The 27,178-nt window shown below is 41.3% G+C and overlaps 1 protein-coding gene across 1 annotated transcript in view; it reads left to right on the plus strand.

Moving 5' to 3' along the window:
* The window catches only part of LOC141349045 (uncharacterized), a 46,407-nt gene that overhangs the window by 10,158 nt on the left and 9,071 nt on the right, over positions 1-27,178 (plus strand). The window contains exons 19-30 of the mRNA XM_073868528.1: positions 1,660-1,700; positions 1,832-1,935; positions 2,095-2,246; positions 2,411-2,549; positions 3,672-3,782; positions 3,957-4,136; positions 4,230-4,469; positions 4,600-4,756; positions 5,092-5,223; positions 12,658-25,452; positions 26,658-26,815; positions 26,929-27,103. Coding sequence (XP_073724629.1) covers positions 1,660-1,700; positions 1,832-1,935; positions 2,095-2,246; positions 2,411-2,549; positions 3,672-3,782; positions 3,957-4,136; positions 4,230-4,469; positions 4,600-4,756; positions 5,092-5,223; positions 12,658-25,452; positions 26,658-26,815; positions 26,929-27,103 — 14,384 coding nt within the window. The remainder of the gene's footprint in view (positions 1-1,659; positions 1,701-1,831; positions 1,936-2,094; positions 2,247-2,410; positions 2,550-3,671; positions 3,783-3,956; positions 4,137-4,229; positions 4,470-4,599; positions 4,757-5,091; positions 5,224-12,657; positions 25,453-26,657; positions 26,816-26,928; positions 27,104-27,178) is intronic.

Consider the following 27,178-nt stretch of genomic DNA (forward strand, 5'->3'; position numbering starts at 1 on the left):
GGGGTATAATTGGCAGGGACAATCTACTAAAATTCTTATTCCTTGGAGGCTAAATATCACATTATTGAGGTTGCTTTAACCTGTGGGCTGTATTAAAGTAGCCCAATTCTTATCAACCCTATCAATCCATTAATTAATGCTTTTAGTAAATTTAAATAAGAATGCTAAACTGTTTCGTAAATTTTGTAAATCCCAATTAATTTATGTGACGAAGGCATAGCCTGAAAACTGTAGGCTGTAGTAACTAAGGGTATTGATGGGAACTCACGATTGAGCAGACAAACCGCTCATGCTAATGCACTTTAATTGATATAGACCAGGGGTCCCAATCCTGGTCCTGGAGGGTCGGTATCTCTGCAGAGTTTAGCTCCAACCCTAATCACTCCAACCTACCACGTGTGCGGTAAAAACCCGATCGCGGATTCTGTATTTTTGTCACAGGTGCCTGCACATTCGCGAGTACTTCTTAAAAAAAAGTACTGTGCATCTTTTGGGCACTAGATGATCCTGCTGCTCAGTTAAACAGTGTTTGAGTTCTCCTCCATGTTTCGCTGTGCCACTGACAGGACGGGGCGGAGTTACGCAACATCACACGCAGCAGTTTGTTTTTAAAGGGAAAGTATTAACAGGATTAAAAAAACGAAATAACCGACATGATAAAATAATGTCGGTTAGAGGTTCTGAATTTCGGTTTCGGTTATTTTTCGATTAATCGCCCAGCCCTAGTACTTCAGGTGTCTATGATTAGGGTTGGAGCGGAACTCTGCAGAGACACCGGCCCTCCAGGACCAGGATTGGTGACCCCTGATATAGACAGTTTCATCAGACGCACATGTGTTGGCACCGTTCCGCACATGAACCGAAGTGAACTTCCGGTCAGTTTTTATTTATCAGTCTGGCTAGTAGCTAAACTGATCTCTGAAAAAATACCTTGTCGAAAATAAAATGTTTTGGTTTTGGTTTGGTTTGGTTACGAAGGGAGATGAACAGCATGGATCACAACTGTGCAGAGAGGATTTGGGAGCCAGGCAAGAATTCAATAACCTTTAGCTAACATTGTATACATTCATTTTACACAGTAATGTTAGCTAAGGTTAATAGATTATACACGCTATCAGTGGTTTTCAATTCCAGTCCTCAGGCCTCCCTCCCAGAACATTTTAGATGTCTCCATATATAAAACACCTGATTCAGTTCATCAGCTTGTTATTTTGTTAATTAAGGAGCCTGATAAGTGAAATCAGGTGTTTCATATAAGGAGACATCTAAAACATTCTGGGAGGGGGGGGCCCAAGGACTGGAATTGAAAACCACTGCGCTAGATATTATATATGCACTAAGGCAACTTGTTTCAATTATTATCAGAAATAAACTACTGTAAAAGGACTCATTGTTGTTAATGATTCTATGTTAAAGTTGACGCTAATTTCAGGCCCACCCAAAAAAATGTGTTTAACGGTGTAACTCCACAATTCAGTACTACATGGTTCACACGTTGTCTTTGTCACGCAAAACATTTCTAATATTTATAGTGTGTTTCAAAACAATTCTCTAAATTGACTTTAACACACTTTTACACAGACTTTAACACATGCATAATTGACAAAAATAATGTATTAACTCCTGATGGTGGATTTTCATGATTTTGTCATATTCCAGCACCTGCAATCGCGGCAAAATACACTGCTACAGTCCGGAAGGTGAGCTCAAATCACAACCTCTAAAACACAACTGGACAAAATCATTTATAAGATATTACTGAAACAACACTACTTTAGCATAGTGTGTACAAGTTATACAAACCTCATCCATGTGCCTGTTCTGTTTTTAGACTGTGTGGCTCCAATGGTCTATGTCAAATGTTCGATGAGTGAACATGGAAAAACAGGAGCAGAGTGTCAAAGGACATGCCAGAACCAAGATCCACATAACTGCGTGAGTTAAAATAAAAAGATTTTTGGTAGATGAATGGGTTTGTAAATTGGTGGATGGATGGGTGGAAATGAATGATAGACTGATGATTTGATTGATGTCATGGTAGTTTGGTGTATGTATATAGTGGAAAACATTTTACCTTTCTGGTTTTGACTGCAGGTCAGCACAGGATGTGTATCAGGATGTATGTGCCCAGATCATCTGCTAGCCGATGGTCAAGGTGGCTGTGTAGAGAAGGAAAACTGTCCCTGTTTTCACAATGGATTAACTTATTCACCTGGGGATGAGATTCAAGACGATTGCAACACCTGGTAAGCCATTCATACATTGTATCAAAGATTATAATGTACTGTAAACACTCTGTGAAGAAGTAATATGACAAACATGTACAGATTCATGCAAAGATTTGCCATGTGTTTGCTAAAAATCTGCAAGGTTTGCACACTTTACATTTTCACATTTAATCTTTTTTTAGCAAATGCAAAAAAGGGATGTGGAGTTGTACTGGTAAAGATTGTTACGGCACCTGTACCATCTATGGTGAAGGACATTATAAGACTTTCGATGGAAGAAAATATTTTTACCACGGAGGTTGTGAATACATCTTAGCACAAGTATGTTTTTAACAGCTTTTACTAGTTTCATGATGATTAAACAAATAATTGAGTAGTTAAAGTTGTCGTCCTTTACAGTAAAACTTTATTTCGATAGTCCACTTTAGACATTTTACTTATTATAACTACTTATCAACAACCAATCTTTCAGGAAAATGTTCTTCTAAAAATATATAAACATACAAATATATCAAATGAAAGAACAGACCCTCTGCTTTCAAACAAACAAACAAACAAACAAAATGGGAAAAATGTTTCATCCTATCTATTATTTTTCTCTGCTTATAAACTCTTAAATGTGGGTATTTTTCTTTAAAAATATAGTTTTTTTGCAAAAAGCTGAAATAATTGTATTTTTGTGAAGGAATTTTGTTAGAGATCAGATTCAGAAGATTATTAAAACATACACAGAATTTAAAATTAGTAAATAATGTTTCGGCTTCACTTTTTTCATAAATTGGATAAAAAAGTGGATAATCACAGCATTGCAAATTAGCTTAAACATTCACCAGGAACACTTTTTTATGCATATGTTTTCTCGTAATTGACATGATAACTCATTAATGGCAGGGAAAGAGTTGTGTCTATTAACACTTTATTGTTATGATCCCTTAACAGTCGTTCAACTGTCTATAAGTATCTTTGCAGGTGCATGTCAACTGATTCCACCAACCCTAACCTATTTCCTTACCCTAACCCTTCTAGTCTACTAATACTCTAATGACAGTTAGTTGACATGTAGTTGCAAAGTTCTTTATGTAAACAGACCAAGATGTAGTTACAAAAAAGATAAACTACACTTAATGGCACATTCGCTGTGATTTTGTCATTTCTCAAATTTGGCAGCTACTCGTCACATTCATGTACTGTACAGAAAGATTTTAACAAAAGTATGTAAAGATCATTCAGTGAAATATAAATTTTATATCTAACAACTGAAATTGATTAATGCTCCTAATCTCATATTTAGATTATAATACTTTGAATTTCACAGGCAGGGTCATATATGTGTAAATATATTTGTATGTGTATATATATAATTTCTTGGTGTCGACAGCAATTATATTAGTCCAAATATATGAATCTGACCTGATACATAATTTCTCTGTGAAATCCCACCAGGATTACTGCAACATGGGGGAGAGTCAACATTCATTACGCATTGTTACAGAGAACATTCCCTGTGGCTCCACCGACTCTATTTGCTCCAAATCTGTAAATCTTTTCTTTGGGGTAAGGCTACTTCAGTGTTTTAAGTCAACATAAATGCAACATACAATTAAATGTATCTCTGAAATGAAGAGCATTGACAAGTTTCACTTTCACCATTTCTGATAATATTAGCAGCAAGCTAAATTCATTAGTGTCATGGAAATTTTTATGCAACTTACTATTCAAATCCTTTAGAAATACAAGGTGGTTTTATCTGAAGTGGATGGAGTAAAAGTTATTGAAACCAATGGAACTGACTACCAATATCAAATCAATTCTGTGGGGATTTACACTGTCATTGAGATCAAAAAGCTTTTAAACGTAATTTGGGATGGCAAAACAACCCTGATGCTCCAACTCCATCCCAGCTTAAAGGTATGCATTACATACAAAGGTTTGCATATAACTATATACATTTTACATATTATTCACCCAATCACATAAATGACTGTATGATCTCTATTACAGGGCAAAATGTGTGGACTGTGTGGAAACTTTGACGGTAATGCAAATAACGACTTTGTAAAGCACGATGGAGAAGAGGTCACTGATGCGGTGGTGTTTGGAAGTAGCTGGAAAGTGAAACCAAGCTGCCCAGAAGTGGACAGTTTGATAGACCCTTGTCAGAAAAACCCTCACCGTAGTGTCTGGGCTATCAAACAATGCAGCATCATTACAAGCAATGTCTTTAAAGACTGCCATGCACATGTATGTAAATATATCAAAACCTTTTGAACTTATTAGTTTAATATGAATCATTTATTCATTAAATTAGTACCTAAAATAGAGAATAATCTACGCTATGCTGTTATAAAGTTGTACATTTTCTTGTCTATAGGTGGACTCTGCCCCATACTATGATGCCTGTGTGAGGGACACCTGTGCATGTGATTCTGGGGGAGACTGTGATTGTTTCTGTACAGCAGTGGCTGCTTATGCGGCTGAATGTCGAAAGAAAGAGGCTTGCATTGCATGGCGTACTCCACATATTTGTCGTAAGTGTTATGGGAATGCTGTGGCTACTCATTACACAGGGGTATGTCTCAGAAAATGGAAAGCTCTTAACTTAAAATAACTTGGTGAAATCAATCCTTGAAACTGCAATTCTAATGTGACATTTGTGTAGTATCTGACAGATAATGAGTTAACACAAACATTAAGATCTGTGCCTTTGAAATACAAGCATATCTTTATAATTCCATGTTTAAATAGAAAACCTCCTATACGGTATATTACCTAATCTTCTATATATGATCTAGTAATCTAGTCTAGAACATTTTATGTTGTCTGCTATTAAAGTTGTGACTCCAATATCTGAACTGGTTTGCAGCTTTATTCTGTGACTACTACAATGACCCAGTGGGAGACTGTGAGTGGCACTACAAAACCTGTGGTTCGGCCTGCATGAAAACATGCAAAAACCCAGAAGGGACCTGTTCCAATCAAATTCCTCTCCTAGAAGGTATGAAACTTTTTTTAAAAAGTCTAAAAAATAATTGACCAGTGGGCTCCAAGGTGACAAATAATTCTACTAAAAATATACTTAAAAAATGTGTACTTAGTATATTTTCTTCATTTTGTACTATTTTTGTCAAATCCAAGTATAGTTAGGTGTATTCAATTATGTATTAACTTCAACTTAACATCTATTTGACTACACTTCAAGTGTAAATAGTATACTAAAATGGAACAACTTTTTTTAAACATCAAGTGCAATAAAATACACTGAGCAATTAAGCACACTTACAGTACAATTGCATTATATCTCCATTCTAATGGAAAACACTTAAAAAGGCATTGCACGTGCAAATTAAAGTTGTGTTTAATTACATTTTGTGCATACTGCTATCATACTTATAATTACTATAAACTATGCTAATTTAGTATGCCTCTGAAATATTTTATGTTATCTACAAATACTTCCTAACTATTTTTAGTGCTTTTAAAGTGTCTTACTATGACAATAATAATTTTTTTGAAGTAAAGTTCAATTGCAACCTAAACCTCATAGACACGTACTTTTAATATTATTATAGTGTATTTTTTATATTTTAAGTACATTTCATCTGTACTTTTATCCCAATTGTGATACTTAAGCATAAAAGTTGCCATTAAACTACAAGTGTGTTATATTACAATTCAGTTCAAGTGCATTACACCAACAGATGACAAATTGCATTCAGAAAAGGATCTTTATTATTGACACAAAAGTAACACACAAAAAACGTCTCAGGTTACGTATGTAACCCTTGTTCCCTGAGAAGGGAACGAGACGCTGCGTCAGAGCTGACGCTATGGGGAACGCCTACAGCGTGACAGCGTCTGAGTATGTATATCAAATTCAATGTTGGAGGCTTTAGGGATGAAGCATATCCTATTATGTTTAAAAGCTAGCTGAAGTGCTTGTGTAAACATGGTCAGAGAATGGTCTTTTCCATGACTTGCATAATAATGGAGATCAGGAAAGAAAGGAAGCCTCTGGTGTTGAGATTGCACTCATTTTGTAAGAAATCTCTCATCTAGTTTGCTGGATGATATAGTTTCTTTTTTTATCTGCTGGTTCATACATATTAAAGTGTGTTACAAAAAACAACGTCGATCAACTTATCATTTAATAGACCGGTCGAGGCGGGCCTCGAACCGCAGGACACGCGAACATCGTCTGACACAGTCAAACAGTGAAGCATGGGTACCGATTGGGGTGGGAGAAACCGGCATGCGGGCTTCCGAGTCCCTCCCGATAGCAAGGATAAGTGCACACCTTAGCGAACGCGGATCTGAACTGGTCGGTGAAAACATTGCATATAGGGCTCCCGTTCGGTTGGAAGTGACCGCAATGCATGCTTCCAAATCCTCCAGAGGCAGAGCCTTAGCGGTCAAAGTACACTACACCACCTTCGTGGACGCAGGACTTAAAGAGATACTTCACCAATTTAGCATTCAGCTTTGTATCTGTAGAAACCTGGCAGTATTACTGAATGACCATGTTTCCCTCCCTCATTTCCCCCTGAGAGGAGAGATATCTGCATTTTGGTTCTGCAAAAAAGTCCTCCGATGATGTAATATGACGATTTTTGCATCATCGGAGGACTTTTTTGCAGAACCAAAATGCAGATATCTCTCCTCTCAGGGGGAAATGATGGAGGGAAACATGGTCATTCAGTAATAGGGGAGAGTGGGGCAAAGTGAGCCAGTGGGTAAGTTGACCCACCCCCAGTATCTAGGCTACCATACAGATTTGTAGCCGTCTGACCACAAATCCAGGTAGCAACCATTATTTCTATTTGACTATGGTAAAGAGAAGCACAAGTTAAAGAGATAAGTACATTTTTTTTTACAAAAAACAGTTTTTATCCCATCAAAGTTAAATTTATACATGTCAAGTATAATGGCTGTTATGTTAAAGCAAATTTATCCAGGTCTAAATATTTACACCATACATATTTTTGATAGGCTAATCTATAAAACCAGGTCAAAGATTTAGCTAAAGATTAGCCTGAATTACTAAACTAGGCAGTTTTTCCCAAAATGGTGGCCGTGGGGCAAAGTGAACCAAATGCTGTGGGGTAAACTGAACCAGCGGTTCAATGTACCCCACCATGATGTTTAGTTAAAAAAAATTTAATTAGAGCAATCAACATTATTATTATTATTACCCTTCCAAATAGGGCACAAATAGACAATTTCATTAAAATGACAAATCCTAGGGTTGTAAATGGACATTTAAAAACGTTTCTGGATAATGTTTGCACTTAATAAAGTTACATACCTTCTATGTAAATATCAAAGAACAATTTAACACATTATTTCAATGCATTATTTGGCACCCTTAAAATTAAATTTAAGAATGGTGTGAATTTTTTAACTATGTTCGGGTTTAAACAAAAAAGTCAGTGGGTCAGTTTACCCCTTCACATGGATCAACTTACCCCTCAGCTGGGGCAAGTTGAGCCACAAGAGCACTTTTTTTTTGAGAAGCCACCTTTTCAAAGCCCTTTGTTATAACGGCATTCTTATCATTTCATTTGACAGGAGACATCCTTAAATAAAGGTTGATGTTTTTGTTTGACTTCTGTCTCATTTTTTCAGGCAGATAAGGCAACATATGTAAAAATTGGCTCATCTTACCCCGCTCTCCCCTACTGCCGGGTTTCTACAGATACAAAGCTGAATGCTAAATCGGTGAAGTATCCCTTTAAGCCACGAGAAACGCGATCATTACTTGACTCGTCAAAACAAAGACACACAGCCTGAGTGGTGTGTGGCTGAGATTTAGCATGTAGGAAGGGCTCTGGCAGCTATCGTGGGAACCAGCCACACAGTTAAACTATTCAGTCACACAGTTTAAGCTATTCAAACACTCTTGATACACTCACACATAGATAGCCGCTGAGGCAACAAAGATAATACGGGCGTTACTTTCTGCCGTATTTATGCTCTCTGGCTTCCGTCTATGACATCACGCCCAACCATTGGTCGAATTTGATATACATAATCAGACGCTGTCACGCTGTAGGCGTTCCCCATAGCGTCAGCTCTGACGCAGCGTCAAAGTTCCCTCGAAAGGGAAACAGATATTGGCAAAAGGAGGAACCTTAATAGTTGACTTTCGTTGAAATGCCGGGAAGAGAACAATAGCGAACAACTTGTACTATATGCACATCTAGCTCTGACTTGAACTACTAGAGGCCTTGTAGCTGTCATTGTTGCACTTCCTCCAAAGAAGGGCCCAGATCTCTGCCACCTAATTTGCTCCCTCACTGCATCTGTGAAAACAGGAAAGAGGCATGGGCATGGATTAAAAAAAGATTAAATTAAATGATTAAACTTACATCATTTTTACACATAAACCCCTTCAGTGTCAACAAAGTCGATCACATGGTACATGACCTCTGTAAACGCAAACATCAATAGACATCATATTAAAAAAAGAAAAACATGACAAACATACAACTTTAAAATATATTTTGAGTCCAAGCTTCTTAACAACAGCATCTAGTTTATTTTAAAGTGAATCTGGGTTGGTCATTTAACAAAATAAAGCTATTAAAACAGGCTTGCAAAATAAGCAGTATCTACCAGAACTAAAGCAATGAGCTTTAAACAACAAAAGATCATCTGTATCATTTAAAATAGCAGAAAGAGCCACTTGCTACAGTTAATCTTGGCATTTTTGTTTTTAAAGTTTTCAACATCAAATTGATTCTTTTATTAGGCACTTTGCACTTTACTCACTACTAAACGTCTCGGGTTACGTAGGTAACCCTGGGTCCCTGAGTAGGAAAGGAGACGCTGCGTCCCCATAGCAACGCTTTGGGGAACGCTTTGGCCTGACTGATCTGAAGCACGTGTAACACATAATCAATAATTTGATGATTGGATATAGGTTGGATGTCGTGCGGACCAGGGGTATAAGAAGGCATCCCACACAAAGTGCCGGGGATGCAGGGAGTATGGCATGGAAACACAGCATCTCATTCCCTTCTCAGGGAACCAGGGTTACCTACGTAACCAGAGATGTTCTCTTTTGAGGAACTCGAGCTGTGTCACCATAGCAACGCTTTGGGGAACGAGATACCCAACCTTCCATACTACCAAATGCCTGTAGTGTGTATAACTGAACACAATCAAGGCAAAGAACCTTGGACCATAAAGAGGGGTCTAGGTCTAAATTATAAATCTGACAAAAGTGAGGGGTGAAGACCAACTGGCCACATAACATATGTCCTAAAGTGACGTGCCTGACCCTAAGAGGCAGCCATACCCCGGGTAGAGTGGACCCTCACAGCGATGGGTGATGGTATGCCCTGATGTTCATAAGCCAGCGAGATAGCATTCACTATCCATCTGCTCAAAGTCTGCTTGGTCCCGGGAAACCTTTTCTGGGTGAACCAAAGCACACAAATAACTGCTCGGACTCCACTGAGCAGTCCTGTGAACATATGTATCCAGTGCTCGCACAGGAAAAAACTAATTCAGTTTTTCCTGGTCCGTGCTCCTGAATGGGGAGGACTAAGGGCCTGTAGAACAATGGGCCTCGGCACATTGTTCAGCACCTTGGGAACATAACATGGCCTTGGGTGAAGAAAACCCTCAGAAGGAACCCAGTCTTAAAGGCCAGAAACCTATCTGGTGAAGTCTCAAATGGCTCGAACGGAGCCGACAAGAGCCCTTTGAGCATGACTGGTAGGTCCCAAGTTGGCACCTTTATGCGACTAACACGTTGCAACCTGCGAGTGCCATGAAGAAAGCGAACCACTAACGGTTGTCTACCCACCGATGAGCCTTTAAACCTTAATAGTGGAAGGAGTAAACCCATCAGAGAAACGCTCCAGCAGAAACCTCAGCACTACATTGACGGGGCAGTTAACTGGGTCTGTCAGATGAGCTAAGCACCAAAATCTGAAAATTTCCCACTTAAAGGAATAAAGTTTCCCTGTGGAGGGATCAACACGACCAGGAGGGGAAGGCATAAAGACATAGCCTCTGCCACATCTGCATCATGGAAAACCACTGTGGGGAATGTGTGGGGTTATGGGATGCAAACAGATCTACCGCTGCACGTCCAAATCTTTAGATGTGGTTCACCACATCTAGATGAGGTCTCCACTCCCACTGGGGATGTCTGTTGTCTCGACAGGGCATCTGCCACATTCAGGTGGGTTGGTATGTAGACTGCCCTCAGCAAGTCTAGAAGTGTATGGTAGGCAGAAACTGCTGCCACCTATACCTTAAAGGTGGAGTAATCATACGATCTCCACAACCTCCGTTGTTAGTATGACATCCTTCCAAAGGAGTATGATAGGCAGAGACTGCTGCCACCTAAACCTTAAGGTGGGATGAGTTAAACCAGCAGAGAATCGCTGCTGCAGAAACCTCATCACCACATCAACAGGGCAGTTGACTGGGTTTGTTACGTGAGTTAAACACCAATAGGTGAAATATTATCCACTTAAGGGCATAGAGCTCTCTCGAGGGTTGTCCAGACGAGATACGAGGTCCTTCCAGAAAGAGTATGGTAGGCAGAAACTGCTGCCACCTAAAGCTTAAGAGTGTAAGGAATTAAGCCAGTAGAGAATTGCTCCTGCAGAAACCTCAGCACTATATAAACAGGGCAGTTGACTGGGTCTTTCAAGGATTTCAAGAGCCTGTGGGAACCCTGTTCATTTATGATCCAAATGCTCCAAAGCGACTAAGAAATTTTTTATTGTAATCCAGTGAAAGCACAAACCCAAGCTTCCTAGAGAGTGCAGTCAACGCTCTGCCTCAACAGAAAGGGGACAGGATCCGTGAGGGTGCGAGCCTGAGATATCCTTCTCGAAGCGCAAGGCTGGAGCGCAACACGTGCACGGGAATGCTCACAGTGCACACAGCCAGGTTTCTCAAAAACCAACTGTGCGTGCTGCGCTCTAAGACACATATACAGGTATAACCTGGTCAATAATATCGCGCCGACAGGGAGATACACATTACTTGAACTTCTTAAAACATACTTGAGATTTATGCAAACGTACACGCAGTCACTTGCTGAGGCACTAAAAGTAAGTGTGTTTGTGTGGGATACCTTCTTATACCCCTGGTCTGCATGGCATCCAGCCTATATCCAACCATCAAATTATTGATTATGTGTAACACGTGCTTCAGATAAGTCACATCAAGGCATTCCCCGAAGCGGTGCTATGGCGACGCAACTCGAGTTCCTGTGAACAGTGTATACTCTTAATGTTTCCTGTGTGTGCTTTAAATTAAAACACTTTTTGCATAAAGACAAATAAATAATCAACGTGAAGAACAACAGATCTGCGCAATGTCGAGTAATGACAATCGGGTGCATTCTGGGAATTGGAGTCCTTTACCTTGGCGTTGTTACTGCTGTAGATGTAAACTGACTACGATTTCCAAGATGCATGTACTTTTTATAATCTGCATTCTCACACTATGCTTTGTTCTTTATACTTAATAATAAAAGTATAAATTATTTTTATAAATATTTTTAGAACGTTTACGAAACCTGTTTAGTTGACAAACATGTTTACAGTTATTTGAGTGTTGCTCAGATTTTCTTAAATAAAAAACTTTATGAATTAAATTACATTTAATAATAAATGTAGATAACAAAATGTTTTTATACAGTTATATATAACAATAGTGCTGCCTCGAAGAGTTACCCCCCCCCAGCTTTGAAAACGGAGACAGCACCTCTACTTGTGGTCATTAACATATATAAAGCTCTTCACACCTCACAGCCAGCACTCCTCACAACCAACTGTAAGGTTTCCTGGATGTTTCACGAGTTTACTTCTTAGTATTACGTTTCCAAGCACTCTGCCTCATTTATCTGGCAAACCTAAAGTTTAGCAGTGTTTTCCCATCCTGTATATGATACAGCTCTTTTCATACAGTGTATACATTTTGTTATTCTAACATATTTTATAAAAGTACTCTGATATGCAACTAAAAATACACTAATACAATTAATAGTACTTCAAAAGTTAATAATTAATTTCCAAAAAATATACTTCCCATAAGTACATTGAATTGTCACTCTAAGTATGTCAAATTTAAAACACAAAAAAATAAACTTCTATACAACTTAAATACATTGACAACAAAGTACACTTTCAAAAAGTACATTTAAAAAATAATTTCATTACTGGTAAATTAGTATCCTTATTTTTGGACTCTTAAGTTGAACTTAATTAAATCTTAGTTTTAAAAATACATATTAAATACTCTTTAAAAAAGTACAACAAGTAAAAGCATACTTGTTTTATGCTTCATGTACTTCAATCATATTTCTAATTCACTAATGTATACTACTTTTTTCCTGGGTTATTACAAATTTAAAGTAATGTATAAATTCTGTTTAATCATTCTACCCTTTTTACTTGCCTAGGGTGTTTTCCTCAGTGCCCTTCTGACAGGCCATTTTTAAAGGAAGAAACCCAAAAATGTGTCACAGAGATAGAGTGTCATACATGTGTATATGATGGGAAGGAGTTCATGATTGGAGAAGAAGTGTACCACACCACAGATGGAAACGGCTTGTGTTTCAAAGCTGTGTGTGGATCAAATGCAACAATAATTAGATATATGGAAACTTGCATCACAACAGCTACACCTTTTACTTTCCAAAGTAAAAAAACAACAACAACACCAACGACCACACAACCATCAACAACAACACAACCAACAACAGCTACTAAAACCACTAGTATGTCCACATCTACTGGATCATCAACAACACAACAATCAACAGCTTCTGAAACCACTGGTGTGTCCACATCTACAGGACCATCAACAGGAACAGCACAATCAACAACACAACCAATAAAAGAGGAAACAACACAAGTATCAACAGCTACACATGCCACTGGTGTGTCCACAACTGCAGGACCATCAACAACACAACCAACAACAGCTACACAAAGCACTGGGGTGTCAACAACTGCAGGACCATCAACAGGAACAGCACAATCAACAACACAACCAATAAAAGCGGAAACAACACAAGTATCAACTGCTACTCATGCCACTGGTGTGTCCACAACTGCAGGACCATCAACAACACAACCAACAACAGCTACACAAAGCACTGGTGTGTCCACAACTGCAGGACCATCAACAGGAACAGCACAACAATCAACAACACAACCAATTAAAGTGGAAACAACACAAGTATCAACAGCTACTCATGCCACTGGTGTGTCTACAACTGCAGGACTATCCACAACACAACCAACAACCGCTACACAAACGACTGGTGTGTCCACAACTGCAGGACCATCAACAGGAACAGCACAATCAACAACACAACCAATAAAAGTGGAAACAACACAAGCATCAACAGCTACTCATGCCACTACTGTGTCCACAACTGCAGGACCATCAACAAAACAACCAACAACAGCTACACAAAGCACTGGTGTGTCCACAACTGCAGGACCATCAACAAAACAACCAACAACAGCTACACAAAGCACTGGGGTGTCAACAACTGCAGGACCATCAACAGGAACAGCACAATCAACAACACAACCAATAAAAGTGGAAACAACACAAGCATCAACTGCTTCTCATGCCACTGGTGTGTCCACAACTGCAGGACCATCAACAACACAACCAACAACAGCTACACAAACCACTGGTGTGTCCACAACTGCAGGACCATCAACAGGAACAGCACAATCAACAACACAACCAATAACAGTGGAAACAACACAAGTATCAACTGCTACTCATGCCACTGGTGTGTCCACAACTGCAGGACCATCAACAACACAACCAACAACGGCTACACAAAGCACTGGTGTGTCCACAACTGCAGGACCATCAACAACACAACCAACAACGGCTACACAAAGCACTGGTGTGTCCACAACTGGAGGACCATCAACAGGAACAGCACAATCAACAACACAACCAATAAAAGTGGAAACAACACAAGTATCAACAGCTACTCATGCCACTGGTGTGTCTACAACTGCAGGACTATCAACAACACAACCAACAACCGCTACACAAACGACTGGTGTGTCCACAACTGCAGGACCATCAACAGGAACAGCACAATCAACAACACAATCAATAAAAGTGGAAACAACACAAGTATCAACAGCTACTCATGCCACTGGTGTGTCCACAACTGCAGGACCATCAACAACACAACCAACAACAGCTACACAAAGCACTGGTGTGTCCACAACTGCAGGACCGTCAACAGGAACAGCACAATCAACAACACAACCAATAAAAGTGAAAACAACACAAGTATCAACAGCTACTCATGCCACTGGTGTGTCCACAACTGCAGGACCATCAACAACAAAACCAACAACAGCTACACAAACCACTGGTGTGTCCACAACTGCAGGACCGTCAACAGGAACAGCACAATCAACAACACAACCAATAAAAGTGGAAACAACACAAGTATCAACTGCTACTCATGCCACTGGTGTGTCCACAACTGCAGGACCATCAACAACACAACCAACAACAGCTACACAAACCACTGGTGTGTTCACAACTGCAGGACCATCAACAGGAACAGCACAATCAACAACACAATCAACAAAAGTGGAAACAACACAAGTATCAACTGCTACTCATGCCACTGGTGTGTCCACAACTGCAGGACCATCAACAACACAACCAACAACAGCTACACAAACCACTGGTGTGTCCACAACTGCAGGACCATCAACAGGAACAGCACAATCAACAACACAACCAATAACAGTGGAAACAACACAAGTATCAACTGCTACTCATGCCACTGGTGTGTCCACAACTGCAGGACCATCAACAACACAACCAACAACAGCTACACAAACCACTGGTGTGTCCACAACTGCAGGACCATCAACAGGAACAGCACAATCAACAACACAACCAATAAAAGAGGAAACAACACAAGTATCAACTGCTACTCATGCCACTGGTGTGTCTACAACTGCAGGACCATCAACAACACAACCAACAACGGCTACACAAAGCACTGGTGTGTCCACAACTGCAGGACCATCAACAGGAACAGCACAATCAACAACACAACCAATAAAAGTTGAAACAACACAAGTATCAACAGCTACACAAAGCACTGGTGTGTCCACAACTGCAGGACCATCAACAACACAACCAACAACAGCTACACAAAGCACTGGTGTGTCCACAACTGCAGGACCGTCAACAGGAACAGCACAATCAACAACACAACCAATAAAAGTGGAAACAACACAAGTATCAACAGCTACTCATGCCACTGGTGTGTCCACAACTGCAGGACCATCAACAACACAACCAACAACAGCTACACAAACCACTGGTGTGTCCACAACTGCAGGACCGTCAACAGGAACAGCACAATCAACAACACAACCAATAAAAGTGGAAACAACACAAGTATCAACTGCTACTCATGCCACTGGTGTGTCCACAACTGCAGGACCATCAACAACACAACCAACAACAGCTACACAAACCACTGGTGTGTCCACAACTGCAGGACCATCAACAGGAACAGCACAATCAACAACACAATCAACAAAAGTGGAAACAACACAAGTATCAACTGCTACTCATGCCACTGGTGTATCCACAACTGCAGGACCATCAACAACACAACCAACAACAGCTACACAAACCACTGGTGTGTCCACAACTGCAGGACCATCAACAGGAACAGCACAATCAACAACACAATCAACAAAAGTGGAAACAACACAAGTATCAACTGCTACTCATGCCACTGGTGTGTCCACAACTGCAGGACCATCAACAACACAACCAACAACAGCTACACAAACCACTGGTGTGTCCACAACTGCAGGACCATCAACAGGAACAGCACAATCAACAACACAACCAATAAAAGTGGAAACAACACAAGTATCAACAGCTACTCATGCGACTGGTGTGTCCACAACTGCAGGACCATCAACAACACAACCAACAACAGCTACACAAACCACTGGTGTGTCCACAACTGCAGGACCATCAACAGGTACAGCACAATCAACAACACAACCAATAAAAGTTGAAACAACACAAGTATCAACAGCTACACATGCCACTGGTGTGTCCACAACTGCAGGACCATCAACAGGAACAGCACAGTCAACAACACAATCAACAAAAGTGGAAACAACACAAGTATCAACTGCTACTCATGCCACTGGTGTGTCCACAACTGCAGGACCATCAACAACACAACCAACAACAGCTACACAAACCACTGGTGTGTCCACAACTGCAGGACCATCAACAGGAACAGCACAATCAACAACACAACCAATAAAAGTGGAAACAACACAAGTATCAACAGCTACTCATGCCACTGGTGTGTCCACAACTGCAGGACCATCAACAACACAACCAACAACAGCTACACAAACCACTGGTGTGTCCACAACTGCAGGACCATCAACAGGTACACCACAATCAACAACACAACCAATAAAAGTTGAAACAACACAAGTATCAACAGCTACACATGCCACTGGTGTGTCCACAACTGCAGGACCATCAACAACACAACCAACAACAGCTACACAAACCACTGGTGTGTCTACAACTGCAGGACCATCAACAGGTACAGCACAATCAACAACACAACCAATAAAAGTTGAAACAACACAAGTATCAACAGCTACACATGCCACTGGTGTGTCCACAACTGCAGGACCATCAACAACACAACCAACAACAGCTACACAAACCACTGGTGTGTCCACAACTGCAGGACCATCAACAGGTACAGCACAATCAACAACACAACCAATAAAAGTTGAAACAACACAAGTATCAACAGCTACACATGCCACTGGTGTGTCCACAACTGCAGGACCATCAACAACACAACCAACAACAGCTACACAAACCACTGGTGTGTCCACAACTGCAGGACCATCAACAGGAACAGCACAATCAACAACACAACCAATAAAAGTTGAAACAACACAAGTATCAACAGCTACACAAAGCACTGGTGTGTCCACAACTGCAGGACCATCAACAACACAACCAACAACAGCTACACAAAGCACTGGTGTGTCCACAACTGCAGGACCGTCAACAGGAACAGCACAATCAACAACACAACCAATAAAAGTGGAAACAACACAAGTATCAACAGCTACTCATGCCACTGGTGTGTCCACAACTGCAGGACCATCAACAACAAAACCAACAACAGCTACACAAACCACTGGTGTGTCCACAACTGCAGGACCGTCAACAGGAACGGCACAATCAACAACACAACCAATAAAAGTGGAAACAACACAAGTATCAACTGCTACTCATGCCACTGGTGTGTCCACAACTGCAGGACCATCAACAACACAACCAACAACAGCTACACAAACCACTGGTGTGTCCACAACTGCAGGACCATCAACAGGAACAGCACAATCAACAACACAATCAACAAAAGTGGAAACAACACAAGTATCAACTGCTACTCATGCCACTGGTGTGTCCACAACTGCAGGACCATCAACAACACAACCAACAACAGCTACACAAACCACTGGTGTGTCCACAACTGCAGGACCATCAACAGGAACAGCACAATCAACAACACAACCAATAAAAGTGGAAACAACACAAGTATCAACAGCTACTCATGCCACTGGTGTGTCCACAACTGCAGGACCATCAACAACACAACCAACAACAGCTACACAAACCACTGGTGTGTCCACAACTGCAGGACCATCAACAGGAACAGCACAATCAACAACACAACCAATAAAAGTGGAAACAACACAAGTATCAACTGCTACTCATGCCACTGGTGTGTCCACAACTGCAGGACCATCAACAACAAAACCAACAACAGCTACACAAACCACTGGTGTGTCCACAACTGCAGGACCATCAACAGGAACAGCACAATCAACAACACAACCAATAAAAGTGGAAACAACACAAGTATCAACTGCTACTCATGCCACTGGTGTGTCCACAACTGCAGGACCATCAACAACACAACCAACAACAGCTACACAAACCACTGGTGTGTCCACAACTGCAGGACCGTCAACAGGAACAGCACAATCAACAACACAACCAATAAAAGTGGAAACAACACAAGTATCAACAGCTACTCATGCCACTGGTGTGTCCACAACTGCAGGACCATCAACAACAAAACCAACAACAGCTACACAAACCACTGGTGTGTCCACAACTGCAGGACCATCAACAGGTACAGCACAATCAACAACACAACCAATAAAAGTTGAAACAACACAAGTATCAACAGCTACACATGCGACTGGTGTGTCCACAACTGCAGGACCATCAACAACACAACCAACAACAGCTACACAAACCACTGGTGTGTCCACAACTGCAGGACCATCAACAGGAACAGCACAATCAACAACACAACCAATAAAAGTTGAAACAACACAAGTATCAACTGCTACTCATGCCACTGGTGTGTCCACAACTGCAGGACCATCAACAACACAACCAACAACAGCTACACAAACCACTGGTGTGTCCACAACTGCAGGACCGTCAACAGGAACAGCACAATCAACAACACAACCAATAAAAGTGGAAACAACACAAGTATCAACAGCTACTCATGCCACTGGTGTGTCCACAACTGCAGGACCATCAACAACAAAACCAACAACAGCTACACAAACCACTGGTGTGTCCACAACTGCAGGACCGTCAACAGGAACAGCACAATCAACAACACAACCAATAAAAGTTGAAACAACACAAGTATCAACAGCTACTCATGCCACTGGTGTGTCCACAACTGCAGGACCATCAACAACACAACCAACAACAGCTACACAAACCACTGGTGTGTCCACAACTGCAGGACCATCAACAGGAACAGCACAATCAACAACACAACCAATAAAAGTTGAAACAACACAAGTATCAACAGCTACTCATGCCACTGGTGTGTCCACAACTGCAGGACCATCAACAACACAACCAACAACAGCTACACAAACCACTGGTGTGTCCACAACTGCAGGACCATCAACAGGAACAGCACAATCAACAACACAACCAATAAAAGTGGAAACAACACAAGTATCAACAGCTACTCATGCCACTGGTGTGTCCACAACTGCAGGACCATCAACAACACAACCAACAACAGCTACACAAACCACTGGTGTGTCCACAACTGCAGGACCATCAACAGGAACAGCACAATCAACAACACAACCAATAAAAGTGGAAACAACACAAGTATCAACTGCTACTCATGCCACTGGTGTGTCCACAACTGCAGGACCATCAACAACAAAACCAACAACAGCTACACAAACCACTGGTGTGTCCACAACTGCAGGACCGTCAACAGGAACAGCACAATCAACAACACAACCAATAAAAGTGGAAACAACACAAGTATCAACTGCTACTCATGCCACTGGTGTGTCCACAACTGCAGGACCATCAACAACACAACCAACAACAGCTACACAAACCACTGGTGTGTCCACAACTGCAGGACTGTCAACAGGAACAGTACAATCAACAACACAACCAATAAAAGTGGAAACAACACAAGTATCAACAGCTACTCATGCCACTGGTGTGTCCACAACTGCAGGACCATCAACAACAAAACCAACAACAGCTACACAAACCACTGGTGTGTCCACAACTGCAGGACCATCAACAGGAACAGCACAATCAACAACACAACCAATAAAAGTTGAAACAACACAAGTATCAACAGCTACACATGCGACTGGTGTGTCCACAACTGCAGGACCATCAACAACACAACCAACAACAGCTACACAAACCACTGGTGTGTCCACAACTGCAGGACCATCAACAGGAACAGCACAATCAACAACACAACCAATAAAAGTTGAAACAACACAAGTATCAACTGCTACTCATGCCACTGGTGTGTCCACAACTGCAGGACCATCAACAACACAACCAACAACAGCTACACAAACCACTGGTGTGTCCACAACTGCAGGACCGTCAACAGGAACAGCACAATCAACAACACAACCAATAAAAGTGGAAACAACACAAGTATCAACAGCTACTCATGCCACTGGTGTGTCCACAACTGCAGGACCATCAACAACACAACCAACAACAGCTACACAAACCACTGGTGTGTCTACAACTGCAGGACCATCAACAGGAACAGCACAATCAACAACACAACCAATAAAAGTTGAAACAACACAAGTATCAACAGCTACTCATGCCACTGGTGTGTCCACAACTGCAGGACCATCAACAACACAACCAACAACAGCTACACAAACCACTGGTGTGTCCACAACTGCAGGACCATCAACAGGAATAGCACAATCAACAACACAACCAATAAAAGTTGAAACAACACAAGTATCAACAGCTACTCATGCCACTGGTGTGTCCACAACTGCAGGACCATCATCAACACAACCAACAACAGCTACACAAACCACTGGTGTGTCCACAACTACAGGACCATCAACAGGAACAGCACAATCAACAACACAACCAATAAAAGTTGAAACAACACAAGTATCAACAGCTACTCATGCCACTGGTGTGTCCACAACTGCAGGACCATCAACAACACAACCAACAACAGCTACACAAACCACTGGTGTGTCCACAACTGCAGGACCATCAACAGGAACAGCACAATCAACAACACAACCAATAAAAGAGAAAACAACACAAGTATCAACAGCTACACATGCTACTGGTGTGTCCACAACTGCAGGACCATCAACAACACAACCAACAACAGCTACACAAAGCACTGGTGTGTCCACAACTGCAGGACCGTCAACAGGAACAGCACAATCAACAACACAACCAATAAAAGTAGAAACAACACAAGTATCAACAGCTACACATGCCACTGGTGTGTCCACAACTGCAGGACCATCAACAACAAAACCAACAACAGCTACACAAACCACTGGTGTGTCCACAACTGCAGGACCGTCAACAGGAACAGCACAATCAACAACACAACCAATAAAAGTGGAAACAACACAAGTATCAACTGCTACTCATGCCACTGGTGTGTCCACAACTGCAGGACCATCAACAACACAACCAACAACAGCTACACAAACCACTGGTGTGTCCACAACTGCAGGACCATCAACAGGAACAGCACAATCAACAACACAACCAATAAAAGAAAAAACAACACAAGTATCAACAGCTACTCATGCCACTGGTGTGTCCACAACTGCAGGACCATCAACAACACAACCAACAACAGCTACACAAACCACTGGTGTGTCCACAACTGCAGGACCATCAACAGGAACAGCACAATCAACAACACAACCAATAAAAGTTGAAACAACACAAGTATCAACAGCTACACATGCCACTGGTGTGTCCACAACTGCAGGACCATCAACAACACAACCAACAACAGCTACACAAAGCACTGGTGTGTCCACAACTGCAGGACCGTCAACAGGAACAGCACAATCAACAACACAACCAATAAAAGTGGAAACAACACAAGTATCAACAGCTACTCATGCCACTGGTGTGTCCACAACTGCAGGACCATCAACAACACAACCAACAACAGCTACACAAACCACTGGTGTGTCAACAACTGCAGGACCATCAACAGGAACAGCACAATCAACAACACAACCAATAAAAGTTGAAACAACACAAGTATCAACAGCTACTCATGCCACTGGTGTGTCCACAACTGCAGGACCATCAACAACACAACCAACAACAGCTACACAAACCACTGGTGTGTCCACAACTGCAGGACCATCAACAGGAACAGCACAATCAACAACACAACCAATAAAAGTTGAAACAACACAAGTATCAACAGCTACACATGCCACTGGTGTGTCCACAACTGCAGGACCATCAACAACACAACCAACAACCGCTACACAAACGACTGGTGTGTCCACAACTGCAGGACCATCAACAGGAACAGCACAATCAACAACACAACCAATAAAAGTGGAAACAACACAAGCATCAACAGCAACTCATGCTACTACTGTGTCCACAACTGCAGGACCATCAACAAAACAACCAACAACAGCTACACATGCCACTGGTGTGTCCACAACTGCAGGACCATCAACAACACAACCAACAACAGCTACACAAACGACTGGTGTGTCCACAACTGCAGGACCATCAACAGGAACAGCACAAGCAACAACACAACCAATAAAAGTGGAAACAACACAAGCATCAACAGCAACTCATGCCACTGGTGTGTCCACAACTGCCGGACCATCAACAACACAACCAACAACAGCTACACAAACCACTAGTGTGTCCACAACTGCAGGACCATCAACAAAACAACCAACAACAGCTACTCATGCCACTGGTGTGTCCACAACTGCAGGACCATCAACAGGAACAGCACAATCAACAACACAACCAATAAAAGTGGAAACAACACAAGTATCAACAGCTACTCATGCCACTGGTGTGTCCACAACTGCAGGACCATCAACAACACAACCAACAACAGCTACACAAACCACTGGTGTGTCAACAACTGCAGGACAATCAACAGGAACAGCACAATCAACAACACAACCAATAAAAGAGAAAACAACACAAGTATCAACAGCTACTCATGCCACTGGTGTGTCCACAACTGCAGGACCATCAACAACACAACCAACAACAGCTACACAAAGCACTGGTGTGTCAACAACTGCAGGACCATCAACAGGAACAGCACAATCAACAACACAACCAATAAAAGGGGAAACAACACAAGTATCAACAGCTACTCATGCCACTGGTGTGTCCACAACTGCCGGACCATCAACAACACAACCAACAACAGCTACACAAACCACTAGTGTGTCCACAACTGCAGGACCATCAACAGGAACAGCACAATCAACAACACAACCAATAAAAGTGGAAACAACACAAGTATCAACAGCTACTCATGCTACTGGTGTGTCCACAACTGCAGGACTATCAACAACACAACCAACAACAGCTACACAAACCACTGGTGTGTCAACAACTGCAGGACCATCAACAACACAACCAACAACAGCTACACAAACCACTGGTGTGTCAACAACTGCAGGACAATCAACAGGAACAGCACAATCAACAACACAACCAATAGAAGAGAAAACAACACAAGTATCAACAGCTACTCATGCCACTGGTGTGTCCACAACTGCAGTACCATCAACAACACAACCAACAACAGCTACACAAAGCACTGGTGTGTCAACAACTGCAGGACCATCAACAGGAACAGCACAATCAACAACACAACCAATAAAAGTGGAAACAACACAAGTATCAACAGCTACTCATGCCACTGGTGTGTCCACAACTGCAGGACCATCAACAACACAACCAACAACAGCTACACAAACCACTGGTGTGTCATCAACTGCAGGACAATCAACAGGAACAGCACAATCAACAACACAACCAATAAAAGAGAAAACAACACAAGTATCAACAGCTACTCATGCCACTGGTGTGTCCACAACTGCAGGACCATCAACAACACAACCAACAACAGCTACACAAAGCACTGGTGTGTCAACAACTGCAGGACCATCAACAGGAACAGCACAATCAACAACACAACCAATAAAAGTGGAAACAACACAAGTATCAACAGCTACTCATGCCACTGGTGTGTCCACAACTGCAGGACCATCAACAACACAACCAACAACAGCTACACAAACCACTGGTGTGTCAACAACTGCAGGACAATCAACAGGAACAGCACAATCAACAACACAACCAATAAAAGAGAAAACAACACAAGTATCAACAGCTACTCATGCCACTGGTGTGTCCACAACTGCAGGACCATCAACAACACAACCAACAACAGCAACACAAAGCACTGGTGTGTCAACAACTGCAGGACCATCAACAGGAACAGCACAACCAACAACCCAACCAATAAAAGGGGAAACAACACAAGTATCAACAGCTACTCATGCCACTGGTGTGTCCACAACTGCAGGACCATCAACAACACAACCAACAACAGCTACACAAACCACTGGTGTGTCAACAACTGCAGGACCATCAACAGGAACAGCACAATCAACAACACAACCAATAAAAGGGGAAACAACACAAGTATCAACAGCTACTCATGCCACTGGTGTGTCCACAACTGCAGGACCATCAACAACACAACCAACAACAGCTACACAAAGCACTGGTGTGTCAACAACTGCAGGATCATCAACAGGAACAGCACAACCAACAACCCAACCAATAAAAGGGGAAACAACACAAGTATCAACAGCTACTCATGCCACTGGTGTGTCCACAACTGCAGGACCATCAACAACACAACCAACAACAGCTACACAAACCACTGGTGTGTCAACAACTGCAGGACCATCAACAGGAACAGCACAATCAACAACACAACCAATAAAAGGGGAAACAACACAAGTATCAACAGCTACTCATGCCACTGGTGTGTCCACAACTGCAGGACCATCAACAACACAACCAACAACAGCTACACAAACCACTGGTGTGTCCACAACTGCAGGACAATCAACAGGAACAGCACAATCAACAACACAACCAATAAAAGAGAAAACAACACAAGTATCAACAGCTACTCATGCCACTGGTGTGTCCACAACTGCAGGACCATCAACAACACAACCAACAACAGCTACACAAAGCACTGGTGTGTCCACAACTGCAGGACCATCAACAGGAACAGCACAATCAACAACACAACCAATAAAAGAGGAAACAACACAAGTTTCAACAGCTACTCATACCACTGGTGTGTCCACAACTGCAGGACCATCAACAACACAACCAACAACAGCTACACAAACCACTGGTGTGTCCACAACTGCAGGACCATCAACAGGAACAGCACAATCAACAACACAACTATTAACAGAGGAAACAACACAACCATTAACATCTACACAAACCACTGGTGTGTCCACATCTACAGGACCATCAACAGGAACAACACAACCAACTACACAATTAACAAAAGAAACTGCTACTTCCACCATTACTGCTACAACATCAAATCCATTATCTACTACAGTGACAGAAACATCAACAAAGTTTACAGTGTTCACAGCATCAACTGAACAAATATCTCATACCACTTTACCCCAAGAACAAATTACAACAAGTTGTTACTGCACATTCGTAAATGAAACATTCCCTCCAGGTAAACACACATTCATATCAATTTCTTTTTTTATGTGCTTTTTCTATGAGTGTTGTCGTACTGTCAGTTTAAATCAGATTTTTGTGCATATACAATTTGAATGACTGACTGTCCAACTTGTGTGTCCTGTAGCGATATTTCACTTAATGTGCAAGTTTGTTTTTTATATATTCTTGTAATTTCTTTATTTGTTATTACTATATTTTCCCACCCCTTTTTGCTGATTCAAAAATTATTTGTGCGATTCGGAAACCGATTCGTGCCTCAAAAACTGTAATGTTATATGAATCGTGAGTTTTGTGATCCATTTCAACACTATTGCAAACTGATCTCTGTGTGTTTTTAAAAATAGCGTGAAAGCAATATGCTTTCCAGTCACCCTCACAGTACTTTGATGTCATACAACGCTCTGTCTCCGCAGTGACACATGAATTCAAACACTTCACATTGTCTTACAATATGACAATGTGTAGCTGCGGTTCAGGACTACTGAATCTAATTAACCAGCAGCAGGGACCAGTGATGCGCAGGTTGATCTGAAATGAGCAGGTGCTTTCTGTCACCCGCAGTTACCAATCATCCAAAAAAGTTTTAATGATATTCGGGTCGCAATCAGTCAGGTCGTTTGAAATAAAGATGCCAGTTAATATTTTAAACAATTACTACTTTTAAAAAATGCGAGCCAGGGAGCCAGGGAGGAGGGTCGGGTACACTTTATTTTTTATTTTTTTTGCGGTCCGATTTGCAGGCAGGTTAGTTGAAAACAACTGTCGGGTGCTGGTTGTTTATACATTGACCCACGCGTCACTGGCAGGAACATAGGAGGCTGGCATACAAGGTTTTATTCCTTTCTGCCTTCTCCACTTGAACATCAACAACAACCTTGCTTTTGACACAATTACATCTGACTTGCTTACATTTTACTTAATGAGAGATAGTGTAAAAAGCTATGCCAAATCAGAAATGCGATTTGAATAAAATTTCAAACCACATATGAATGTAGCTTGAAATGGATTCATATAAATCTGATTACATTTGTATTTGTTTTTTTGCCATTGACACGTGCTAAATATGATATAATGTGTAGAAAAATCAGATTTGGACTGAAGTGTGAAGAAGGTTTATATGTGACAGTTTGTTTTACCATTAATAATGGTAATCAGTATGTTAACTTTAACTCTGTGCTATCTATCATATATAACCAGGGTCTATGATATACAACCAAACTGATAAAGCAGACTGGTGCTACACTGCTTACTGCAACTCAAGTTGTTTTGTTGAAGTAACAAAGAACCCGTGTTATAAAACCACTACAGTTCCTGTTTCAACAGTTACAAATGATTGTAATGATGTCAACCGAAAGGTAATCTAAAAAAATACAATAAACAGCATTTGATGTACAATTTCCATTGGTGTATTAAAAATCAAGTTAATTTAAAATGGGGCAAACAATATTATTTGAATTGTTTGTAACAGAATGGAGAATCATGGACTGAAGAATGTATAACGAATACGTGCACAGAGGGGACGGTGATCTCTACCCCTGTGCACTGTGACACAAATGATGCCGTGGTACCTACATGTGCTAATGGACTTACACCTGAAAAAGTCTATTACAACAATGGCTGCTGCTCTAAATATGAATGCCAATGTAAGTTTACCTTTTTTTATATAGAAATGATAACGCTTCTTACCATACAAATAGTAACCACTGTCTATAGCAATA

Source organism: Misgurnus anguillicaudatus, chromosome 6 (genome assembly GCF_027580225.2).
Source record: "Misgurnus anguillicaudatus chromosome 6, ASM2758022v2, whole genome shotgun sequence".
NCBI classification, from domain to species: domain Eukaryota; kingdom Metazoa; phylum Chordata; class Actinopteri; order Cypriniformes; family Cobitidae; genus Misgurnus; species Misgurnus anguillicaudatus.